The sequence below is a fragment of the Astyanax mexicanus genome, chromosome 20, assembly GCF_023375975.1.
Source record: "Astyanax mexicanus isolate ESR-SI-001 chromosome 20, AstMex3_surface, whole genome shotgun sequence".
Lineage (NCBI taxonomy): Eukaryota > Metazoa > Chordata > Actinopteri > Characiformes > Acestrorhamphidae > Astyanax > Astyanax mexicanus.
Genome location: NC_064427.1, coordinates 7,162,522 through 7,188,237, shown reverse-complemented (window position 1 = coordinate 7,188,237; position 25,716 = coordinate 7,162,522). Strand labels below are relative to the sequence as shown.

The 25,716-nt window shown below is 40.4% G+C and overlaps 1 protein-coding gene across 2 annotated transcripts in view; it reads right to left on the bottom strand.

Annotated features, from left to right (window-relative positions):
* kirrel3a (kirre like nephrin family adhesion molecule 3a) overlaps nucleotides 1-25,716 on the bottom strand; it is a 277,571-nt gene that overhangs the window by 120,129 nt on the left and 131,726 nt on the right. The window contains exon 2 of one of the 2 annotated variants that reach the window (XM_007244712.4): nucleotides 10,626-10,775. In XM_007244712.4, coding sequence (XP_007244774.2) covers nucleotides 10,626-10,775 — 150 coding nt within the window. Of the gene's footprint in view, nucleotides 1-10,169; nucleotides 10,265-10,625; nucleotides 10,776-25,716 lie in introns of those variants that run through there. The other variant, XM_049468642.1, reaches the window with a different exon arrangement.

Below are 25,716 nucleotides of genomic sequence, written 5' to 3'. Positions count from 1 at the left end.
GTGCTAATAATATACATGCTAAAATAGTATATATCCATTGTTAATAATGTAGTCCCACAACAAAAGTCAGGCACTTTACTTGGAGCGCACAAAAACCTGTTATAATACATTATAATTGACTATAACTATTATTATATTCAAGACAAGTATAATTCATGAGTGGTTCAAAGTATATTTGTAGGATTACTGAGGGTGTGTTTACTAATTGGAAGCTTTTTTAGTCATAATGCTTGAAGTCTGCAAGCTGGGACTGAGTTTCTTGGTACTGATGTATAACGTGTTATAAACACAGCTATTAATGCATTATAATCACAGTTCATGATGCATAATAAACATGGCTATGATGAATTATACATTTTTATAAATATGTATAGCCATGTTTATAATGCCTTACGAATGCAACATAATGTGTTATGAGTATGTTTATAGAGTCTTATAGAGATGACATTCATAGAAAGTGTTACCGATATATACTATTTTAACATATATATCATAAGCACAGCTTATGATGTATTATGATCACAAGTCATAATGCCCAATAAACATGGCTACAATGGGTTATGCATTTTAATAAATATTTATAGCCATGTTTATAATGCCTCATGAATGCATTATAATACGTTATGAATGTAGTTATAGAGTCTAATAGAGATGGCATTCATAGAAAGTGTTACCGAAAATGTTTCTGACTGTATTTTAGTGTCTGTATTTATTTCAGAGGTGTGGAAACAGCTTTCTGCAGATGTTCTGAATAAACACTGAAAGCGAGTCTCCTCGATAAGCTGTAATAAAGGTAAATTACACACTTTAAACCCTCCAAACATATGAAATTAGATTTATATGTTGATGTTTGTGTTCTTTTATGTTATTTACAATAACTTACAGTGAGTAAATGCTGTTCTGACTGGAGACTGAAGGTTGAAGTGAAGGCTGCCTCTTGACTGAATGAAAAACATCATTTTAGTTTAATTTAATGTTCAAAATAAGAGCAACATGTGAAACACATCTAATACTAGCCTTCAGCATGTGGATAAACCTTTAGCATGGGCTTTTAAAGCCATTTCCCACCCCCTCGTTCTCTAGTGTCATAGTGTCGTACAGGGGTTAGACAGTGAAACTGAAACACCTGTCATTTTAGTGTGGGTTTTAGAGGTTTCATGGCTAAATTGGAGCAGCCTGGTGGCCAATCTTCTTTAATTATTAATTGCACATTGCACCAGTAAGAGCGAGAAGAGTGTGAAGGTTCAATTAGCAGGGTAAGAGCACAGTTCTGCTCAAAATACTGCAATGCACACTGCAATATCCACATTAAGCTCCTGTTTGGACGACCTCTGTCCTCAAACATCTCGAGCCATTAAACCAAGCAAACCGCAGCCATGGCTCAAAAATGACACGCTCAGGGAACTACGCTCCAAACTCAGAGCTGCTGAAAGAAAATGGCAAAAAAAGCAAAACCAGACAGACCTAAAAAACTACCAACTGCTCCTGGCTTCTTTTTCAGCCAGCCTCACTGCTGCTAAAGCTGAATTCTATCACAAAAAAATCAGCTCCCTCACAGACTCCCGGAAACTATTTGCTACATTCAAAACACTACTCAACCCTCCACCTCCTCCTCAGGCTACCTGCCTTACGGCTGAAACACTTGCCTCATTCTTTACTGGGAAAGTGGCAGCTATCAGCAGTCAGTTTACTGATGCGACATGTAGCAGTCCTACATCATGCTCTGCTGCCCGGTATCCCTCTACGGAAGGTGTCGCTTTCTCCTCGTTCGCTCCTCTCACTGAGAACGAGACACTGGCTCTCCTGACGCGTAGCCGTCCTACTACGTGTCCACTTGACCCGATTCCTTCAGACCTTCTGCAAACCATTGCACCTGCAATCATTCCGGCTATTACTCACACGATCAATGCCTCTTTAACATCTGGTGTGTTCCCGACTGCTTTCAAACAAGCACAGGTCACACCACTGCTTAAAAAGCCTTCTCTCAACCCTGCCCAGGTTGATAACTACAGACCGGTCTCACTACTGCCTTTTCTTTCTAAAACATTAGAAAGAGCAGCTCTCAATCAAGTCTCTGGCTTCCTCACCCAAAATGACCTCCTGGACCAGAACCAATCTGGTTTCAAGAAAGGGCACTCTACTGAGACGGCTCTGTTGTCTGTGACAGAAGCGTTAAAAACTGCTAGAGCTGCAGGACAGTCCTCAGTGCTCATTCTGCTGGACCTCTCGGCTGCTTTCGACACAGTCAACCATGACTTCCTCCTAACTATACTCTCGAACATGGGGATCTCAGACAATGCGCTGTCATGGTTCAGATCGTACCTCACTGGGCGCTCATTCAGGGTGTCATGGCAAGGATGGCTGTCCCCAGCCCACTCGTTACCCACTGGGGTTCCCCAGGGTTCGGTACTGGGACCTCTTCTCTTCTCAATATACACCACCTCTCTAGGTTGGGTTATCCGCTCACATGCTTTTTCCTACCATTGCTTTGCTGACGACACCCAGCTATACCTGTCGTTCTCACCAGATGATCACTCAATCTCTGCACGAATATCACAGTGTCTCTCAGACATATCCTCATGGATGAAGGAACATCACCTCCAACTAAATCTCTCAAGGACTGAACTTCTGGTCATACCAGCAAAACCTTCTATTCAACACAACTTTGCCATAACCATCGACTCTCTCTCTCTCTCACTGACAAAGGTTGCTAGGAACCTGGGTGTCATGGTTGATGACCAGCTTCTCTTCACGCACCATGTGGCCTCAGTTGCTCGATCCTGCCGCTTTGCGCTTTACAACATCTGACGCAACAGGCCACCCAACTCCTGGTACAAGCTGTGGTAATCTCACGCCTCGACTACTGCAATGCCGTACTAACTGGCCTCCCGGCCTGTGTAGTAAAACCACTACAGATGATTCAGAATGCAGCAGCACGTCTGGTCTTCAACCAACCAAAACGGGCACATGTCACTCCGCTGCTCATTGAGCTCCACTGGCTACCGGTTGCTGCTCGCATCAAATTCAAAGCGCTTACAATCGCCTACAAGGTGATGACAGTACAGGCTCCTTCCTACCTGCACTCACTCCTGAAGGCTTACGCTACCTCCCGGCCGCTGCGCTCCTCCAATGAACGTCGCCTCGCTTTGCCAAACACTCACACAAAGCAATCCAGACTGTTCTCATACAGAGTTCCCCAATGGTGGAACAAACTACCTTCCACTACCAGATCAGGAGAATCTCTCGCTATCTTTAATAAACTCCTGAAGACAGAGCTCTTCAAAGAGCACTTACTCTCCTAACACCTCTAACAAACTAACTAATTCTAACCTCATCTCCTTGTTCCTCTTCTCTACTCCTCTATCCCATTATTTCCCTCTGACCTCCTTAAGGCCGTATCTATAGATGCTTTATTTTTAACTTCTATTATTTTTGTACTTAACCTCTTCTATTATTTGCACTTCAATATTGTAAGTCGCTTTGGACAAAAGCGTCTGCCAAATGTAATATAATGTAATGTAATGTAATGTAATGTAATATAACATTATGGGTGACATACCAGAGTTCAAAAGAGGACAAATTGTTGGTGCACGTCTTGCTGGTGCATCTGTGACGAAGACAGCAAGTCTTTGTGATGTATCAAGAGCCACGGTATCCAGGGTAATGTCAGCTTACCGCCAAGAAGGACCAACCACATCCAACAGGATTAACTGTGGACGCTGTAAGAGAAAGCTGTCTGAAAGGGATGTTCGGGTGCTAACCCGGATTGTATCCAAAAAACATAAAACCACGGCTGATCAAATCACGGCAGAATTCAATGTGCACCTCAACTCTCCTGTTACCACCAGAACTGTCCGTCAGGACAATAAAATATTGTGGTCTAAAACCATGTGTTTCAGTTTCATTTTCCAACCCCTGTAGTGCCATAGTGCTGTAGTGTCGTAGTGATGAATACTGCAAATCTCTTCAACAGCTCACTGTACCTGGCATGAAAAGCAATGATCTCAGAGACTAAAGACAGGGTTATTTGCAGACTCACATTCCTGAAGATCTACCACCCAGTTAATCAAGGTTAATCATCAGCGCTTCAACACTGGAGCCAAGCATGCTACGCTTGTGCTGGAGCTAAAAGCTGAGAATGAGAGCTGCTCTCCAGCAGCAGGGTTAGCACTTCTGTGCTAAATGGAACCTTGCTGTGGGCGCTTCTTTAAAGAGCTGTTCTATTTAAAGTATATCTTCTATAAAATATACAAATTAAACAGCTTGACCCCCGTAACCTTCCGCGCAACAGCATGTCTGCGTTAAGGCTACGGCGCAAATGAGCTGCAAGTTACGATTGCATAATGCATGATTAAGCTCAGCAATAATGCAATATTGTGCCAGGCTGCACACCGTGGGGAGGCATTTGAAGAATTAAGTGAAATTCTATCTATTCAATGTGGACTTTTTTTCACAGATTTAAGCTTTAAATCATGTGTTTTGTATTCATTAGAGCTGCAGTGAAGTCAGACTAAGTGTTCCATCTAAAAGGAAGATAAATGATCATCAGCAGAGTCTTTACTGATGAGCGAAACCAGTAAAGTGGAAAGGCACAAAAAATAAATAAATAAATAAATAAATAACGCAAAGGTTAATTTATATGCTGTGATTCAGGGAATGCGCAGACCAATCACTCAAACTCACTTGTGTGAAGTGGAAAATTACGCAACTCATCTTTTTATCATTTCACTGTTTATTTAACTTTAAACTTTAACTTTAACTTTGGTAGAGTGATGCAGGGTCAGATGGATTGAGGCAGAGTGAGGTAGAGTGAGATGGACTCAGGCAGAGTGAGGTAGAGTGAGGTAAAGCTTGGTGGAGTGATGCAGAGTCAGATGGAGTGAGACAGTGTGAGGTAGAGTGAGATGGAGTGAGGTAGGGTGAGTTGGAGTGAGACTGAGTGAGGTAGAGTGATATGGAGTGAGGTAGGGTGAGGTGGAGTGAGACAGTGTAAGGTAGAGTGAGATGGAGTGAGGTAGAGTGAGGTGTAGTGAGGTAGAGTAAGGTGGAGTGAGACAGTGTGAGGTAGAGTGAGATGGAGTGAGGTAGAGTAAGGTGGAGTGAGACAGTGTGAGGTAGAGTGAGGTGGAGTGACGTAGAGTAAGGTGGAGTGAGATGGAGTGAGGTAGAGTGAGGTGGAGTGAGGTAGAGTAAGGTGGAGTGAGACAGTGTGAGGTAGAGTGAGGTGGAGTGAGGCAGAGTGAGGTGGAGTGAGACAGTGTAAGGTAAAGTGATGCAGCTTCAGATGGATTGAGGCAGAGTGAGGTAAAGTGATGCAGCTTGAGATGGATTGAGACAGAGTGAGGTAGAGTGATGTAGAGTGAGGTAAAGTGAGGCAGAGTGAGAGGATTGAAGCAGAGTGAGGATAAGCAAGGCAGAGTGAGGTAGAATGATGCAGAGTGAGACAGATTGAGGCAAAGTGAGGCAGAGTGATGCAGAGTAAGAATGATTGAGACAGTGTAAGGTAGAGCGATGCAGAGTAAGATAGAGCACGGCATAGTGAGGTGGAGTGATGCAGAGCGAGGAAGAGTAAGGTTGAGTGAGGTAGAGCAATGCAGAGTGAGCTAAGGAATCAAAATCAAACTTTCTTATTTGTAGAATGTGTGAAACTAGCATGCTTTTTGAAGGAAGCAGAGTAAATGCTTTTAACACTACTAATCAGATACCCCTATTGAGTGTACAGAAAATATTAGTGGCCAGCAAAGCACTAGTGGCCACAAACACCAATAACTACATTAAAACAGATGTTTGTTTTTTTTATTATTATTATTGAATGTGTATGAATCCTGTAGGTGTCCTAATACTTGGGTCTAAACTGTGCATATTAATAACCTCCACCAGAGCTTTATAAACATGGATTACATAAAGGACAAGGTCATGCATGGTACATACAGTAGCCTCTAGAGGTGGATGCTCAAGAACCCAACATGTTTCAGACCAACAACCATGTGGTCAGTTGTTGTCTAGTATGAGCGCTGTAAAAAGGAGCTTTGTTAAAATAATGAAGGAAACTGCAATCGATGCTGTTTGATGCAACGAGGCAAACATGCAAAAGAGCACCAGCTTTCCCTTTGATCAGTGGGCGCTAAAAGGATGCTGTGTTTATTTGGTAAATTGCGACAGTCACTTTTTAATCTCGAAAAAGGGTTTCAACAAAAAGATACGAAGTGAATCTGTCCTCCAGAGTCCTCCTGTAGTCCTTTAGTAAAGGAACAGCCGGGAAGGATGACCCTTATTCAGAAGACATGTCACAGTGTCCCACACAAAATTCGACCTCCTGTGAACGGCTCTGCACCGCCGGCACTGACAGAGCCGGTCTGAGGGGAGCTGTTAAAGGATGGGTGAAGGACATGAAAAAAGGATCATTCAAGAAATCATTAGATTTTTGTAACAGTCCGTTGATCCAAATACTGTACTGAGAAATGAAACTGCGCTGCAAAAAAAAACAAACAAAAAAAAACGTATCATTTTAGTGTGAGAGGTTTCATGGCTAAATTGGAGCATTAATTTAATCGTTAATTGCACATTACACCAGTAAGAGTGTGAAGGTTCAATTAGCAGGGTAAGAGCACAGTGTTGCTCAAAATATTGCAATGCACACAACATTATGGGTGACATACCAGAGTTCAAAAGAGGACAAATTGTTGGTGCACATCTTGCTGGCGCATCTGTGACCAAGACAGCAAGTCTTTGTGATGCATCAAGAGCCACGGTATCCAGGGTAGTGTCGGCATAAAGTATCACCAAGAAGGACAAACCACATCCAACAGGATTAACTGTGGACGCTGTAAGAGGAAGTGTGGGTTTTAGAGGTTTCATGGCTAAATTGGAGCAGCTTGGTGGCCAATCTTTAATCATTAATTGCACATTGCACCAGTAAGAGCGTGAAGAGTGTGGAGGTTCAATTAGCAGGGTAAGAGCACAGTTCACAGTTTTGCTCAAAATATTGCAATGCAAACAACATTACGGGTGACATACCAGAGTTTAAAAGAGGACAAATTGTTGGTGCACGTCTTGCTGGTGCATCTGTTACCAAGACAGCAAGTTTTTGTGATGCATCAAGAGCCACGGTATCCAGGGTAATGTCAGCATACCACCAATGAGCGTATCTGTGAGCATCTGATCTGCATAAATCTTCTGCATAAATGTTCTTTAAAAAACTCGCAGCTGCTAAAAATCTTGCGTCTATTGACAAAACACGACTTGGTTTAACGTGACTTCGTGATGTTCGTGATGAGTTCCGGAAGTGCTAAAAAAACACGCTGCATAATGAAAGATGTACTCGTGCAAGCATGTAAGTGTTTTAACCCCGTTACGCAGCCTGCAAATTTTCCATCCCAGCCGCTTCCTTTTAATAGCAAGCCAATTTCTGTGAATAATTCCCTGATATTTGATTCAGTTTGAGCCAATTAATTTGTACCGCACATCCTCTGAGTTTTAGAACACAGAAGCGGTAACACGGCTCCTCCGCGGAACTCCGGAGACATTCAGTGTTTGCTTTAATTAATGATCAAAATGCAATTAGCGCGCCACTGTAATGTGCTACTTTATAAGAGAGCACTGTTGGGTAGGCACTTTGTGAGGGAAGCAAGTAAACACACACATTAATTGAGGAACGGTGGCATGGCGAAAAGCAAAAAGCTGTTTGTTGACAACAGCAGTGCAGGCGATCGCGCTCCCGATGATGCAAGACTGGAGCGCTTGTCTTTTCCGAATGACACGAGGGCGATGCAGTTGCACAGATGCTGCAATCACAGCAAAAAAACGTGTAAAAAAAGGGCCTTAATACTGGATAAATCTTGCAGCTTTAGTATTGCAAACCTTCAAACCTTATCTTATCTATCTTCCATATAAGTAAATGATAAAACCATAGATAGATCAGTAGAAACTGAAAAAATGGCTTCAGTGATTAGTTTTATATTAAATATTTAATTTTTAATGATTATAATGATGATTATGATGATGCCACTATCTAGTAGCTCTTCATTTAAACCCCGCCACCACCTACTACCTATTGCACTGATATAACAATGCCGTAAACATGTCACGGCAGATGAGTTGCCATGACAGATTACTCAAATTAATAGAACGCTGTCACATCAACGGTCACAACACATTTTATAATGTTACACCATGCCAATTTTACAACCTGACACTGTTATGTTAACAGGCGTACAAATATGCCCAAACTACGGCTCACGGCAGCATATGGCACCTGCCCTGACGTGTTTATAGCACTGTTATGTCATTTGTTATGTATCAGGGTTCAACAGAGTAAGAGCGACAGCATTGTTTGGCATTAGTCTGTTTCTTTTTTTTGGTCAAGTGTGAAAGCTGTTTTCTAGATCTGGAGCCAGCCAGAGTACTGATCCCCTAAAAAATTGGTGGTCAGTGTGGAAGCTGTCCACTCCTATTGCTGTATGTGGGGTTGTGTGATTGGTTCTTTTTTTTTTTTTTTAAGGGTGTTTTCACACCTGTAGTCGGTTTCTATGATCTAAATCAGTTTTTTCCCTCTGTTTGGTTTGGTTTCACACAGGCATAAACCTAAACGCACTAAAATGCGCAACAATAAACCACGTGAGCACACTGTCTCTTCTGATTGGTCAGAGCTGTGTAAGACTGAAGTAAATATAGTGAGAAGATTCTGTGTTCCAATGTGAATACCTGTGCAATGTTTAACAACAACAAAAAATTTTTAAATACTATTAAAGTAACAGTACAGTAATTAAAGTTGCAAAATAAATAAAAGAACACTTCATGCTTCACTCTGTTGACAATTTTTATGTAGATGCAGATTTCATTTTCCAGCAGGACTTGGCACACTGCCCACACTGTAGCCAAAAGTACCAATTGGTCTTACTGTATATAATATTGTAATTTTCTGAGACACTGATTTTTAAATTTTCATTGGCTGTAAGCCATAATCATCATCAACAATAAAAGAAATAAAAGCCTAAAACAGATCAATCTGTGTGTAGTACATCTATATAATATAAATTGGTTTCACCTTTTGAACTGAATTACTGAAATAAAGTAACTTTTTAATGATATTCTTTGATGATGCACCAGTATTTTTCCTTATAGAAGAGCGAGAGCAAGATCAGAATTGGAGTAGATGTAAAAGTGGGAATTACCTCAGGACTTTAAATAGATTTAATCCTATTTTTAAATGAAGTCTTGAAGTCTGATCGTGACTGGCGGTGTCTTTGGAGATTAGAATCAAATAAATTATATTGGGCAGATATAATCTGCCTTTGAGAGATATGTCATGGGAAATGGGAACAGCTGGAACTTTCCTTTTGCATCATCAAGATGTAGCAAGATGAAGCATGGCAGGTATGGTTTACAGTATGTTGCTTAGTGTAGCAATAAAAATAAAATACACACATTATAAAGATAATAATGATGACGATGATGATGATGATGATGATGATGATGATGATGATGATGATGATGATGCAAAAAAGGTCACACACTCTAATATTTCATTGGACCGCCTATAGCTTTGATTGCGGCTTTACACAGTCACTATGGCATTGTTTCGATAATGTTCTGTAATGTCACAAGATTTATTTTTTAATCCGGTGTTGCATTCATTTTTGCAGCATTCTCAAAAGATTCTCAATGAGGTTAAGGTCTGGACTCTGTGGTGAACTCTCTCAATCCATGTGTGAAAATGATGATCTCATGCTGCCTGAATCACTTTTTCACAATTCTATCCCCTAAATCCTGACATTTTCATCTTGGAATATAGCCGTGTCATCAGGGAAGAAAAAAAATCTATAAAATCTATATTCAGTATATTCAGGTAGTCAGCTGACCTCATTCTTTCAGCACATACTGTTGCTGAACCTAAACCTACAGACCAACTGCAGCATCAACTACAGATCTTTTACTTAGATAAATCAGGCTGTGTACTTTTAACAATACTAACTGGATACCCATATTAAGAGCACAGAAAATATATATATCAACTACATTAAAACAAATGCTTTTATTATACTTGTATGAATCCTGTATTACATGGCATACAGTACATAATACTTTATGAAATGTACTTTGGCAAGGCAGTGTATATTACTGTATTTATTAAGCTGCATTTTGTATCACTAAAAGCTAAAGTCTCTAACCTGACAGATCTCTATTGACTCCCAAAGCAAGTCCATCCTTCACCCACAACACCATACCGTGAAATCCAGTAATGGAACAGGGTAGAGTCACAGGCTGACCCGCCACCACCACCAGAAAAAAAATCCATTGATGGAATAATCTGGTCTATATTCAGTATATTCAGGCAGTCAGCTGACCTCATTCTTTCAGCACATACCTGCAGACCAACTGCAGCAATCCAAGATTAACATTTATTTAGTTAAATCCATTTGGCCACATGTTTTTGGGCCAGGCAGTTTACTTTTAACAATACCAACTGGATACCCCTATTGAGAGTACTTTTTTTTTTCTTTTACTGTATTTGTATGAATTCTGTATTCTTAACACATTACATTATCCCATATTTTGTCAAGGCAGTGTATATTACTGTATTTATTAATCTGCATTTTGTATCACTAGAAGCTAGAGTTTCTTACCTGACAGATCTCTATTGACTCCCAGAGCAAGTCCATCCTTCACCCACAACACCATACCGTGAAATCCAGTAATGGAACAGGGTAGAGTCACAGGCTGACCCGCCACCACCACCACATCGTGAGGCTGCTGCACAAACACAGCGCACGCTCCTGAAACACAGAAACACAGACACAGAGGGATGAGGAAAGGTGAAGAAGCGTAAAGGTCAGTGATCGAAGCTCCCATTCATCATCAAATACACTTTGAACGCCTTTGAGGGGCTTCAGACAACTTGGAAGATCATTGAATAACTCCAGTGTTTTTCTACCTGGTGTCTCTCTGCTGCGTCTGCGGTGAACAGAAGCAGCTCAATGCTAAGCTCTGCTGAGGTAAATGCCCACTGGCTGCAGTAGCAACTGCTCTTTCTCTGAGGTGATGCTCATGTTCTCAGACATACTGATTGAAAAAGACGTTTAAAAAGTAAACACCACTTCTCTGTCACTCTCAAATTGTCTATGAAGCTCTTATGGCTGTCCTCAGGGGGACCAGTTACCAATGACAGAAGATCAGAAGAATGACAGCAGATTTAATTCAGTTAATATATGATCATTCAAGTGATGTGTTTTTGTTGTATCAGTTGTGTTTCAAAATAAAATGTCTCAAATCCTGAGAGCTCTATTGTGTGTAGGGCTAAATTACGTAACTAACTGATCTGATGTATTTGTAAGCTCAAAATTTAGAGCAAATTTTCATGCATTTTACAAAACATTTCTGCGTTTTTTTTTTTTTTTTTTTTTAAACTTATCCAGGACTGGAAATGACTTTTTTCAAACTTTTTTCATGACTTTTCCAGGTTTTTCATGACTGTATGAACCCTGCCAATGGGGAATGACTACACACTGACAGTGAGAAAAAATGGAAAAGAATGTGCCAATGGCATCAGACTAAACTCAACTATTAAAAGTTGATTCAAATCCAAGATCCCATTTGAATGTACAATTGGGCGCATAGGTGAACCAAAAGTAGTTGATTAAAGTTGATTAAATATCCAATGTTACATGAAACACACTAAATGTATTTGAATGTATTTGAGGACAGCATCTTTACAGCTATTAAAAAAATGGGAAAGAGCCAAGGCCAGGTAGTTAATCTTGGTACATCAGGAGCTACATATTTTCCTATGGTGGGCTAAGGGGGATGACTACACACTAACAGTAAGGCCCAACCCCATTTCACCCCTCCTTGTTAGGCTGGAGCTTCATACGAAGATTTTTGAGACGCACACTTCAATTTAAGGGGGTATGAGAATAACTGGTAGTAATTGTAGTTAAACAAGCGACCAAAGAAATCCACAAATGTAAAAAAGCATTTTCCTTGTTAAAAGTGACGATTAGCACTATATAACCATAATTTAACATGTAGTTTCAATGTTTTATGGCTAAATTCTTCATAACAAGCATAACAATGATCGCTAATAGTTTGTCTCAGTAGCTAGTTAGCTAGCTTACTTTCCCGTTCCACCTTAAATGGTGCATAAAATAAAAGGTAATCAAAGCTAATTTCAGCTCCTCATCACAGAGACATTAATGGACAAGGAAATGGACAATAATAATTAATTTCTGCACCATCTCAGCCCTTTCTGAAGACATTTGATAAAATATGCCCTAAAGTTAACTAGTAATCAGCAGCAGCAGCTCGGTTACTGAACTTTACTAATGTTCCTGATGACGTATCAGGTTCTTGAAGGGTTTTCCCAGTTCTTAGAGGGAGGTTTTAACCCCTTTCTCTCGTAACTGTACACTGACAAATACACAGTATTTTTTTTTATATTAAAATCTTTCTCTAGCAGAGTTACAAACTTATACGACAACTCATAAGCAACATAAGAACGCCCTTGAGAGAGCAAAAAAATCTCTCAATCTTTGAACATCTGTTAACCCGTCTCTTCCCGAACGAAATGTGGCTAAACAGCGAGCATGCAAATGTTAAAGCATGCCCTGAAGGTGTGCGCCGATGGTGTGAGCTCATTAAATTGCAGAGTAAGGGAGCTATTTCTGCACAGGAGCTGGAGGAATCTTTCTAAAAGCAGAGAAAAAGGTGAAAAGATGCGCTCCGAGATGCATTGTCTCTGTGAATATATTGACTCGGGTTACTGAACATAGCATTAACATCTCAAGCAGAGCTTTGTCGTGTGTTTACAAGGGCGGGGGGGTGCATCCTCGACACCCCCCCCCACCTCCCATCGCCCTCCCTACCTCCCGCCCCAAGCCTCGATCTTGTCTTTTAAAGCGGAAGCAGACGACACGTTCAGGAAAACAGGAGAGCTGCCGTGCTTCCCCGGGGACTCCTCTGGTCGATTCCGTCTTAAATTCAATAAACTGCGGCTCTGCGAGACGAGCCTTTCATAAATAATACCCAGCCTTACATTGATTTAAGCAAATCTCCACGGGCCGCTGGGACGGAGAACATGAAGAGAAATTTCGAGAGATACCCGGACCAATTTATACCCTCGTCTTTGTTGCGGCCTTGAAGCTGACAGCTAGCTAGCACGTGTTTCTGCCTTTGCATCGTTCGTTCTGAACGACCATCGTCTTCTGGTGTGTTGAAGGAACAGGCTGAGAGATCGCTTGATAAAAAATGTTATGATATTGTACAGAAAGAGATGCAAAGGTGAGTCAGAGGTGTACAAACATCTCCATGCTGCTTCGGACACAAGACCCAGCATTGAACAACACCTGCCATTTGATTACTGGTTGCCTGAAACCCACCAACACAAACAACCTGCACCTCTTCACTGGCATTGCAACCAATAATAAACGTCATGAATGTATACCCCTGGCCCAGCGGCTGAAGTCCACACTGAAAAAAATGATGCGTAAAATTTATTTAAAAAAAGTTTTGAACTTTCTGCATTTGCTTTTTTAAGTAAATTTAATTTCAGATAAATTTAAGTAACTTCAATTCAGTTTCAAGACTTAAATGTTACATTGAGTAAATAAGTGAACTGAACTTCAGTCAATCCTTTCTTTAAGTAAACTTTACTTCATTTCTCCATACAATATTACCTAATTACAATCACTTTATTTATACAATATTAATTTATATAATTTTAAATAAAACACACTTTCAAATATTTACATTATCTCAAAGATTTATTTTGTAAACAGACCACGGATTAGTATACTAAAAAGAATGTATTACATTCCATCCATTTGTTGAGACAGTGTAATATGTGTGTTTTAACAAGAAAATATTTAAGTTTCAGGAATTATAATATATTAGGTATCATAAATATAATGTAATATTGTATACATTCAGTAATTGCAATTAGGCAATATTGTATGCAGAAATTAAGTAAAGGTTACAGCAGGGTGATCAAAAGCTGCCACGAGCAGGTGAGGCTACAAAGTTGGCAAACCACCTGTGATTCTGGAGAGGAGAGGACCACACAATGCAGCACTGCCTTGTTTGTTTGCCCCCACTAACCAATCAGTGCAGCTCAAAAGATCTTGCCGTTTTCAATTAAAACGCAAACGATTGTGTAAAGAAATGGGAAGCTGTCATATAACCAACAAGCTTCAAGACACTAAAAAGAAGAAGAAGAAGAAGAAGAAGAAGAAGAAGAAGACATGCCTCAGGCCTCACCAGTCAGAACAATCCCCCGATCATGAGCTTCGTCCAGCGAATTTCACCCCAAAGGGCGCTCTTAGGTTGAGTCAATATTAGAACAGAAAATAATCAGCGGTCACGACGGGTCAAGAATAAGAAGTTTCCCTCCTTTCTTTTCGCTACAGAAATTCCAATTTGGCCTGGCATTTCAAAAATGCATGAAGCAGACAAGGCTTAAAGCTGAAAGGTGTAATATTTTCCCACCTAGCGGAAATGAAAAGCCAGAACACTTCATTAAAGGTTCACAGGGGAGGTGAGATGACGGCTTAACATACAGTACGTGAAACAGCTGGCGATGATAATTATTACGAGAGGCAATACTCAGCCAGGGTGAGGAATTCAGCGTAAAATAATAATTCGAGCAAAAGCCCGCAGCACAGTATAGCAGCTATAGTGAATTGTGAAATCGTTAGAAAGCACTGCAGCTCTTTTTTTCTAATGATATTTGTGGGATGATGAGCAGAAAAGGTGAGATCTCAACAAGCCGTCAATGAATTCAGATGAGTATTACTGTATTATGACATCAGAGCAAAATCTACCAAAATCGAGTCTGCTTAAATCAAGCCACTGTGCCTTAAAACAAAATAAAATGATGGTCTACTGTTAATGGGTTAATGGGTTAATAGATTAAGGTTAGGGCTGAGTTAGATTCTACTCACAATCATTGGCATTGAGGGTGAGCATTATCAGCCTGTAGCCTGCTGCTAACCCCTCATGGGTACCTCAGTGTAACACTGTCGGGTGGCATTTACTAACGCTAACCGCAAATAGCGATAACAGGTAGCTGCTAATGCTAAAGCTGCTGCACCTAGCCTTAGTGTAAATCTGGAAATCTAAGCCTTATGTAAATAAACGGAAGTACTTTTCTCACTCAAATAAACAGTTTTCAGGAGAGAAATCTGTGTAGCATATTTTTTGCACTATAAGTTGCACTTAAAATCCTTTAATTTTCCCAAAAATTGTCAGAGCGGTAGCCGGTAGCCCGCTCCTAACCCTGGCTAGCACTGCTGGAGTAGCATTAGCATTGCTCGCTAACCAAGCTCACTATTTCCATGTTCAGAGAGGAGTATTATTGGCCTGTAGCCTGCTCCTAACCCCAGCTACCACTGCTGGACCAGCATTAGCATTACCTGCTAACTGCACTCATTATTTTCATGCTAGAGGTGAATATTATTATAACCCCAGTTAGCACTGCTGGAGCGGTTAGCCGCTAATGCTAATGCTAAAATTTTGTTTGATTGTGATGCAAAACATGTTAGCATGTTAGCTAGCTCTCCGCTTACCCTAGGTTTCTCCCCAGTAACGTAGCTGACTCTCCACTAAATATCGATTTCTGAACTCTTAAAACTTTATAAATATAAAACTTTTTCGTTTTCTTCGCATTATTTGAGGTCTGAAAGCTCTGCATCTTTTTTGTTATTTCAGCCATTTCTCATTTTCTGCAAATGAATGCTCTAAATATATATTTTTTTCATTTATTTATTCATTTTTATTTATTTATTTTACAATGGGGTTTCTTGCTTTTTTTTAGAGAGAGAGAATTAACATAATCCTTCCTGACATTTTGTTTTATTAATTAACTGCCACCTTATATCAGAACCATATATAGAAATCATGCAGGTGCACATTCTCAGATCATTGAATTAAATATGTATACAGAGTGTATAATATAATTCTGTGTTGTGTAGTGATGAAATGGGGGGGGGGGGGGTGGGGGGTGGATTCAAGGTTTTTCTCTCTTTATATTTCTATTTTTTTGCTCTCTGGTTGCAAAGCTCAGAGCATAAATATATATATAAATATATATATATATATATATATATATTTATTTTCAGCGTTCATCTTCCCAGCAGCCTGGCGGAGCTTTATTTAAATGGAGCTAGATTTCTGTGTTATTTATTTGAAATGGACTAAAAATTGGAGAAGCGCAATAGCAGGCTGGTTTACGCTGTTGGAGCTGCAGAGTGTAGCCCACCTGTAGTGCTCTACAGCGCAGCACTAAGACTAAAGAAAGGAGCTGATTTGATTGGTATCTGGCTTTGTCATGCTGACTGAGTCTGCGGTTGAACGGTGAATGTTTTGCGTAAGTGAAATCCAGCTTCTGTCAAGAACAACCGGCTGTTTTTTTAAAAACGTGTTCGGCTGATCTGTGGAGCTGAACGCTATTTTTTTATTATTATTATTATTATTTTTTATTCTACGGAGCCCCTTTCATTCTGCGATAAACAAAAATAACAGCCTTACTGAGCAAACTCGTTTATTCACAGAGCCGCAGACTTGGATGCACAGGCTAACCGTTCATATGAGCAACTTAATGAAACACTTGGACGCTGCCAAATGTTTGTTGATTCTCTGATTGTATGTAAACGCAGGAACAGGTGGCTCGATAGGGTTGAATTAAGCTCGCACAAACAAGCTACTGTAATACGGCAGGTGTTACTGACAGGAATTCTGCCGAGGCTGTTTTGTAAAGCGACTGGCTGAAGCTTCTGAAGCCTGGAGTTCTGTACGCTGACCGGCGGCCGGTACGGTCTCTCAGGAGCAGCGCTCTCGGGAGCCGCGGCATCGTTATCAGCTGGGATCAATCCCCTGAGTCATGAACACTCCCTGAGACATCACATTCCCTGTGTGACGTCTTTCTTCTTCATTTATCCTCTGTGCTGTCCAGCAGGGCCCTGACACCACCGCCCCCAGCGTGTACTGCTGGAGATGGAGCTGAACTCAGCTTTAGGATGCAGGGTGTAGGCTGTAGCTGAGGTGCTGTGGTGAACTCATGAAGGCCAGGAACTCAAGGCATGCTCAGGCTGAACAGAAAAAAAGAAAAAAAATCAGTTGCTTCCTTTTTTAGTAAAGAATTCTGCTTAAATAGTGAGAAGATTTTGTCATTTTGGGTCCCAATTCATAATTTGTGTCTGTACAGGGTTTCCTCGGGTCCTTAAAAAGTCTTAAAAAGTCTTAAAATGTCTTAAATTTGCTGTACATTAGCTGTAGATATAAAAATGTTTGATGATTTGATGGTTTGATGCCAGTGGGAAAGCACATACTTATATTAGCAGCGAGTTACTGGGGAGAGAACTAAGGTTAGCAGTGGGCTAGCTTGAATTAGCTGCAAGCTAGCTAATGTTACTGTGGAGAGAACAAAGATTAGCATAGAGCTAGCTTAACTTAGCTGTGAGCTAGCTAACATTACTGAGGAGAGAACTAAAGTTAGCAGAGCTAACATCCAATAACAGTATTCTCAAGTGCAGTTGCAAAGACGGTATGGTGAAACTGGCTCTCATTAGGAGCGCCCCAGGAAAGAGAGACCATGAGTTACCTCTGTTGCACAGGATAAGCTTATCATTTTACATGACTCATTGGAAACACTGTCAACATGTTAAATATAGAGTATTACCATTATTCCACTCAAACTCTACTGTAGTAAATTGAGTCTTTACGTATTTCACAAGTTGTGATGATGTGTCTTCATATCTTGAGCGGTGAGTTAGGCTGGGACTGGAGTTTTAGAATTTTATCTGTGGGATATTGTGTTAGCTCGGGCTAATAAATACTGTATTTGAACAGTGCTGACTGCTCTGATACTGTGGTACGTGTTGAGCTTGGGGTCAGGCTCGAGTTTGTTTTCAAAGATGAATCTGTGAGGCAGTAGATATGCCCTCTCTGTTTCTTTCTTTCTCTTTCTCTCTCTGTTTCTGTCTCTTTTCGTTCGGAATAGTGGGTTCAGGTCAGGTTCAGGTTGCGACACATCCTGTAGATCCATACTGGATAACTATCATACTACTGAACACTTTCAACTGTAAGAATGTAAAATGTTCATACAATTAAGATTCATACTAAAGATCACCACCAGGAACGTAATTACAAGGGTCCACCTTTCATTTAGCTTAAAATATATTACCCTATATCAACTGGAACATATATACACTTAAGCTTTTATATTTAATAATAACAACTCTTAGCCTGATAATGTGTGTATTTAATAATGCATATTTGAATATATGAATCGCTTGGCTTATTTATTTGCGTGGACCGCGTCTTTGCCTGCGCTGTCTATTGGAGACGTGGCGTTTCTGCACTGTGCCTCTATGGGATCCAGCGGCTCCCAGTGGTGTATAATGACATCGCATTTGGTTTGTTAGCGTATTTGGCTTGTAAGCGCTGCATCATTGCTAGGTTATCTGTATGTGGCGGAGTAATACATGGAGAGCTTCGGTTACAGTGCATTACCGGCTGATAAAGTCACTCATAAAATGCCTCTCAGCCAATCACATTGTAGGGTCAGGACTAAATGTGGTATAATTGTCAATACCCTTGATTTGGACGAAGATGAAGATCAGAGATCAGATCAAACGTTTTTATGCAATCAAATTTATGCAGATTTTGTTTTCTGATTGATTCTGAATGTAAAGCAGCTTTTTAACAACTGAAACTCGTAGCATCAGAAAGCTCAGTATAGGCGTTTCCATTATTGTGGTTCTGCCAGTGTATTGTGTGTGTACAGTGTGGTGTAATTGAGGTTTCACTTGAGTGTGGCTGTTTCCAGCACTCTTGTGGAAAATAACACTGTGCCCAAATAGTGCAGCCCAATAACTCTACGAGTGTCTCTCGACTGCAGCAGCAGCAGCAACAGAAACATAAGCACACAACACACAAACAGCACATTACAGCCATTTCTACAGCAGAGCGGCAGCCATTGTTTGTGTGTAACGGCGCTTTTGTTTCATATAAGCCCACAGCCTCCACTGCCGAGGCTCGGGGAAGCATGGCCGGTTCTAATGAGCGAGCGGATTGGATGAATAAATCTCATCATTACATCCCGACTTTCAGCACGTCTCCTCTCGGTGGGCCCAGCCACCCCAAGTCAAATCTAAACAAATGAATTCTGTTATTGGATTCCTGCAGCTTCATTTCCTGCACCTGGAGTTAAATATCACTCAGAGCGAGGCGTGGCGGAGCGAGGCGAGCACAGCGGCCAATCTCCGTTCAGCGGGACCTGATTCCAGGGGCGCAGGGAGAGGTTAGCAGAATTAACATGGGCATGTGTGAGCGCTTAGTGCCTTCTGCTTGTCTCTCGGCACTGGGAAAAAAGAGCTGGAAGCAGTAGTTAACTGGACTGGTTTACTGGGAGGAGGAGGATGTGCGTGGGCTAAATTCTAAATTCTTACAGCTAACCCCAATTAAAGGGTCATAACCTGGTCAAACCACATAACATTAACATAACATTACATCACACCAACAGGGTCATCAATAAGCAGGATTTACTATCCTCTAATTAGTATATGGAACAGTGTATTAACACATTGCTGATTCATACTGCATTAATAAATACAAAAATACAAAAAAAAAAAAAAAATACAACCAAGCTGAGCTGAGAGGCTTATATATCATGCATTCTTTATTCCAGCGCCCTCCGTTGGATTTATCTTTCCTTAAACATACAAGTGCATACGAGTATTTTAATTGACGCCACTAATGTAAATATATCTGCATTTAACAATTTCTTACATTCATATTTTTTAATTATTTACATTTAAATATCCACGAAAAAACTTACGTCTTAAGAAGAACAAGTGTGATTAATCGCAGTTACTCACAGAATATTGTCATGATTAATCAGATTATGTTGGTTTATCGCTTGACACCACTACTTCAAACACAAATGTGAACAGATTAGTTTAACCCTCCTGTTATGTTCCGGGTCAATTTGACCCGTTTTGAAGTTTGAAGATCTAGGAAAAATGGTTAAAATTATTATAATTTTTTTTCAGTATGAACTTCTTCTGCTTGCCTTAATTAGTGCAATTAACATATAATATGAAAATGGCTCATCTCATATATTTGCAATATCCTCAAACTGCAAAAACAAAAATGCAATGTTATGTTTCAATGTTACGTTAAAACTACTCTGTTTTTATGTTGATCTTTCAGAAGTAATAAAGTAGTAAAACATTAAAAGTAGCAAAGTTTGAACATTTTATGAAAAATGAGTAAATTATCACCATAATAACACCAATAATGGGGGCGCTGAGTGGTCCAGTGGTCTAAAGCACCCCCGCTCATGCAGCTTTGCCATCAAGTTGCCGGTGCTCAGAGGGAGCAAAATTGGCCCTGCTCCCTCCAAGTGGGTAGATGGCGTTCTCTCAGCACATCACTCCTAGGGTGATGTCTGCAGCACGGGGCGTCTGTGCGCTGATGTATCGGAACTGAGTCGCTGCGCTTTCCTCCGAGTGTTAGCGCTGTGATGCTGCTCAGAAGCAGCAGCTCGAAAAGAAGCGGTGGCTGACTTCACATGTCTCAGAGGAGTGTGTGTTGGGGCATTACTAGTGATAGGGGGAGTCCTAATGAGTGGGTTGGGTAATCGGCCATGTAAATTGGGGAGAAAACATAAAAATTAGAAATAAAATTATAAAAAAAAAAAAATAGCACCAATAATTAGTAATGGTGTAGTAATGAAATATTTACACTGTTCGTAAGGATTTTTTTAGGTTTCAGACATCTTTTGGATAATTAAACATGCACCGGGTCAAACTGATCCAGGAACAGCAATGGAGGGTTAATGAACATAAAAGGAGGGTTAAACGGTGCCAACAATAGTTTCCTTAATTTGTCTTGATTTATAGCAACAATACTTTTTTATTTTTTTTTAATAAAAAAAAAATCAAATGAAGTAATGATTAAACTGCACAAACATTTGAGTCCTAGAGTGTAAAACCACACTTTAAAATCTCTAGGAAAATATAATTAGCTGTTAGTTAAGTGCGCACAAAGGAACACAAACACAGGCATTAAAAAAAAAAAACTGTGTCCAACACAGTAAGCGACTGTTCTCTGTTTATGTGAGGTGTTGTGCACTCAGAACAGTGTGTGGCCTGACTCGAGCACGGGCTGCGGGGTCTGTGGTGGAGTAAAGTAGTAAAGACGTTTAGCAGAAATGTCACCAGTCCCTTACCTACCGAGAGGCAATTAGACAGCTCTGTTTAATTGTGCCAGAAGAGGCTGAGAGAGAGGTGGACGGGGGAGATGGAGATGCTGGAGTGCTGTTGACTGCTCAGCCTCGTTTTTAACATTAAACAACGAGGGGGAAAAAAGAAAGAGAGAGAAAAGAAACGAAAAAAAAAGAAGAGCCTTCCAGTATCCTCATCCCTCCATCCTGCACTGTACAGAGAGCCACTCCAGCACTAAACTCCTACAGAGAGGAGAATGCTGGTGGGGGTGGAGGAAAGGGGAGGGGGGGGGGGGCTGCATGTAAGTAGACAGTCAGTAATTCACGTTTTTTATTTATTTATTTATTTTTTTTTTGTGAAAGAGCTTCTTTTTTACGCCCTACGAGAAGATTAGAGAAACATGTCATAAGCTCGTGTTCGACTACCTGTCAGTGTCAAAAACGGTCAACAACAAACAAAAGAGGATTACTACGTATTGTTATTCCAGGCCTCTCATTGCTCTGTATTACTCTGCGAAGGACAAAGCCAAATGGATACCTGAGGAAAAAAAAAAACAAACACGCTTTGAATTAATCTAGCGTGTATAATGGAATTATTACAAAGGATTTTCTCGCTCTAAAACGCTCTAAGAAGCAGCTTGTACTCTTTTGGATTTGTCTAATTCTGTGTAAAAATAATAACGTGGGACTCAGAAGAACATCGGAGGTGTAGATATCAAAACATATCCTACATATCTACTATATCGCTGTCACATGGGCCAGACGAGACGCAGACATGCGCAGGTACTAAACATAAAGTTTACTAGCAAAAATAGTATACATTTGAAGAGTAGAGACAACCAGTTCAGACTTCAGAAGAGTGAGGCGAAATAAAGGCAAAAACCATGTAGTGTAACCCCAGCTTTAGTCAGAACTTGAAAGATAAAGGTTGGCTTGGGGATAAATGTGGAAAATAACACCTGCTTTCACAGACTAACAGAGTTCCATATCAGAAAATAGGTCCATCTTTGTCCATTTCTCTCCGGTCCCAAGCAGGGCTGAGTGGTCGAGAGCAGGAAATAGAGCATGAATCACTTTGATGCCCCGGACTGATTCCTCCCTCAAACACAAACGGACAAAACTCTCAAGTACAGCACCAGGTCGTCCATCCATCCATCCATCCATCCATCCATCCATCCAGAGCACAGCTATAAAAAAGAAAGGCCAGCCAGATGTTTGACCACTGCTTAACCCAGTCTGATCACACAACGACTCACTGCAGATCAATAGTAATAAGCATAGAACGCTCCACAGCAGAGCGCAACACTGAAACCTCACACCAGCACAAGCCTCTCTGCTTCTGATTGGTTACAGCACAGCCTGCAATGTGAGCACTGGAAAGATTTTCAATACAAAGATTTCGTGAGATATGCATAAGAAAAGCATACGTGTAGAAGTTACAGACTTCCCTTTTTTTATTTCATTTCCAGTCAAAACAGCTATAAAGAACAAGAAGTGTTTCTTCATTTTGATTAAAGTTTAGGGTAGTATATGGTTGGTAGTGAAGAGTAGTGTAGAGTAGTATAGTGTAGTATAAAGTAGTATGGGGTATTTAGGAGTAGTGTAGAGAAAAATAGGATATAACAGAGTAGTATAGATTAGTATAGTGTACCACAGGAAATATAGGGTAGAGTATGGTAGCATAGGGTAATATAGGAAGTATAGGGATGATCAGGGTAGTACAGAGTAGTATATGGTGGTATAGAGTGGAACAGGGTAGTACAGAGCAGTGTAGTGTAGTACAGAGTAGAATAGGGTAGTGTAGGGTAGTACAGGGTAGTTTAGGGTATTATAGGGAGTATAGAGTAGTGTAGGGTAGTATAGGTAGTACATTGGTAGAAAAGGGTAGTGTAGGGTGGTATAGGGAGTATAAAGTAAAATAGGGTAGTATAGGGTAGTACAGGGTAGTATAGGGTAGTATAGGTAGTAGAGGTAGTACATTTGTAGAAAAGGGTAGTGTAGGGTAGTATAGGGAGTATAGGGTAGTATATGAAGTACAGGATAGAAAGGGTAATATAGGGGGTATAGGGTACAAAAAGGTAATATAGGTAGAACAGGGAAGAAAAGGGTATAATAGGGTAGTATAGGGTAGTGTAGAGTAGTAAATGGTAGTATAAGGTAGTATAGGGTAGAAAGGGTAATATAGGGTAATATAGGGGGTGTAGGGTACAATAGGGTAGTATAAGTAGAACAGGGTAGAAAAGGGTAGAATAGGGTATATAGGGTAGTACACAGTAGTAAATGGTAGTATAAATTAGTCTAGGGAGTATAGGGTAGAATGGGTAATATAGGGTAATATAGGGGGTATAGGGTACAATAGGGTAGTATACGTAGAACAGGGTAGAAAAGGGTAGAATAGGGTAGTATAGCGTAGTACAGAGTAGTAAAGGGTAGTATAAGGTAGTATAGGGAGTATAGGGTAGAATAGGTAATATAGGGTAATATAGGGGTATAGGGTACAATAAGGTAGTATATGTAGAACAGAGTAGAAAAGGGTAGAATAGGGTAGTTTAGCGTAGTACAGAGTAGTAAAGGGTAGTATCAGGTAGTATAGGGAGTATAGGGTAGAAAATGGTGGTATAAGGTAGAATAGGGTAGACTAGGGTAGTATAGGGTAGTTAGTACAGAGCAGTATAGGGTAGTACAGAGTAGTATAGGGTAGTACATAGTAGTAATGGGTAGTATAATGTAGTATAGGGAGTATAGGGTAGAAAATGGTGGTATAAGGTAGTATAGGGTAGACTAGGGTAGTATAGGGTAGTTAGTACAGAGTAGTATAGGGTAGTACAGAGTAGTATAGGGTAGTACAAAATTAGTAAAGGGGAGTATAAGGTAGTATAGGGAGTATAGGGTAGAAAATGGTGGTATAAGGTAGTATAGGGTAGACTAGGGTAGTATAGGGTAGTTAGTACAGAGTGGTATAGGGTAGTATATGGTAGTACAGGGTAGTATAAGGTAATGTATGGTAGTATAGGGTCATACAGGGTCATAAAAGGTAGTGCATGATAGTATAGGGTAGAATAGTGTAGAGTACAGGGTAGTATATGGAGTATAGGGTAGCATAGGGAGTATAGGGAGTATAGGGTAGTATTGGGTAGAGTAAAGTAGTATATGGTAATGGGCTATTGTAGGGAATATAGGAAGAATTTCTTGGTAGACGGAAAACCATTAAAGCAAGATACAGCAATGACAGTTCTGACAGTTGTCTCTGACACTTTCATTCTGTACTGTAATCATCAAAAGTTCCAATAGTTCCAATTTATTTCAGCATGGTTTCCAAATCCACACTGTCTAAAAGTAAAAATGCCTTCCTCACATATCAAATCACACACCATACAACCATGCAGATCCTTTAAGAACTGCAAGTCATTATGTGGGGTGTCCAAGAACACCAACGAGCCATAGGAGACCATGGGTTATCTAAGCGATTATCTCAGTAATATGCACCATATGTTACAAATCATTCACCCTGAACTGTCAGACCAGGAGAATAGAGTGTATATAGCTTCCAACAGCAGCTGCATTCACAGGTAAGTGGATTTTAAAGCATGAAGGAATCATCAGTCAGAATGGAAAGGGTAGAAAGTCGTGGCATTTAACGAAAGTGGCATACTGGCAAAAAAAAAAAAAAAGAAAAAAAAAGAAAAAATAAATAAAAAGAAAAAAAACTGGCAACTTTCTCAGAAAACGGACTGGAAATGATTCATGAAAGACATTTTAGCGGAGTTCTTAAAAGGTCTAGCGGAAAAAAACAATACAAGATGAAGAAAAGGCCATGAGGCTGTCCACAAAAAACCTTTGTGTCCTTTGTTGCAGTTCTCTTTTTTATCTCCGGACATTTCTAGTTGCCAGTGGTTGCAGGAGATAAAAGCGGCAGAGGAACAATCTTGTTTAATAGCAAATGTTTAACCACAACCCTGAAACAACCTCGAAAACAAAAAAAAAGAACAACATTTATAATAAATAATAATGGCATGCTGTTGGGTCTTTCACAGCAGGGTTTACTGAGGATTTGTGGGAATTGGTATGTTGTTGTATGTTGGTTGGTTGGTTGGTTGTTCCAAAAAATAAAAAAATAAAAAACGGAACATACTTAACTCTGCAGACCTCCTGTCCTGCTCTGAATTAAAATTGTATCATGACTACAATCAGAAGCAGCTCGACAGGGCGGCGAACCCTTTCTGTTCTTTTTTCCCCCATCATGCATTTCATTGTGAATCCACCGGTGTGTAAAAAATGAGGTCAGCACCGCCTGACTTTCCAAGAAGAGGCGACATGACAGCCGGCGGCCAATGACCAGCGCACCTTTTCCACGGGGGCCTCATAAGTCGGCGGGGAAAATAAAACATATATTCAGGCGCGGAGCTCCGGGGTCGATGAAGGGAAGCTATTTGAGAGGAGGGACAGTTTCCTATTTGGGGAACAAGATTAGGCCGTGTAGTGGAGATGATGAATTCCGT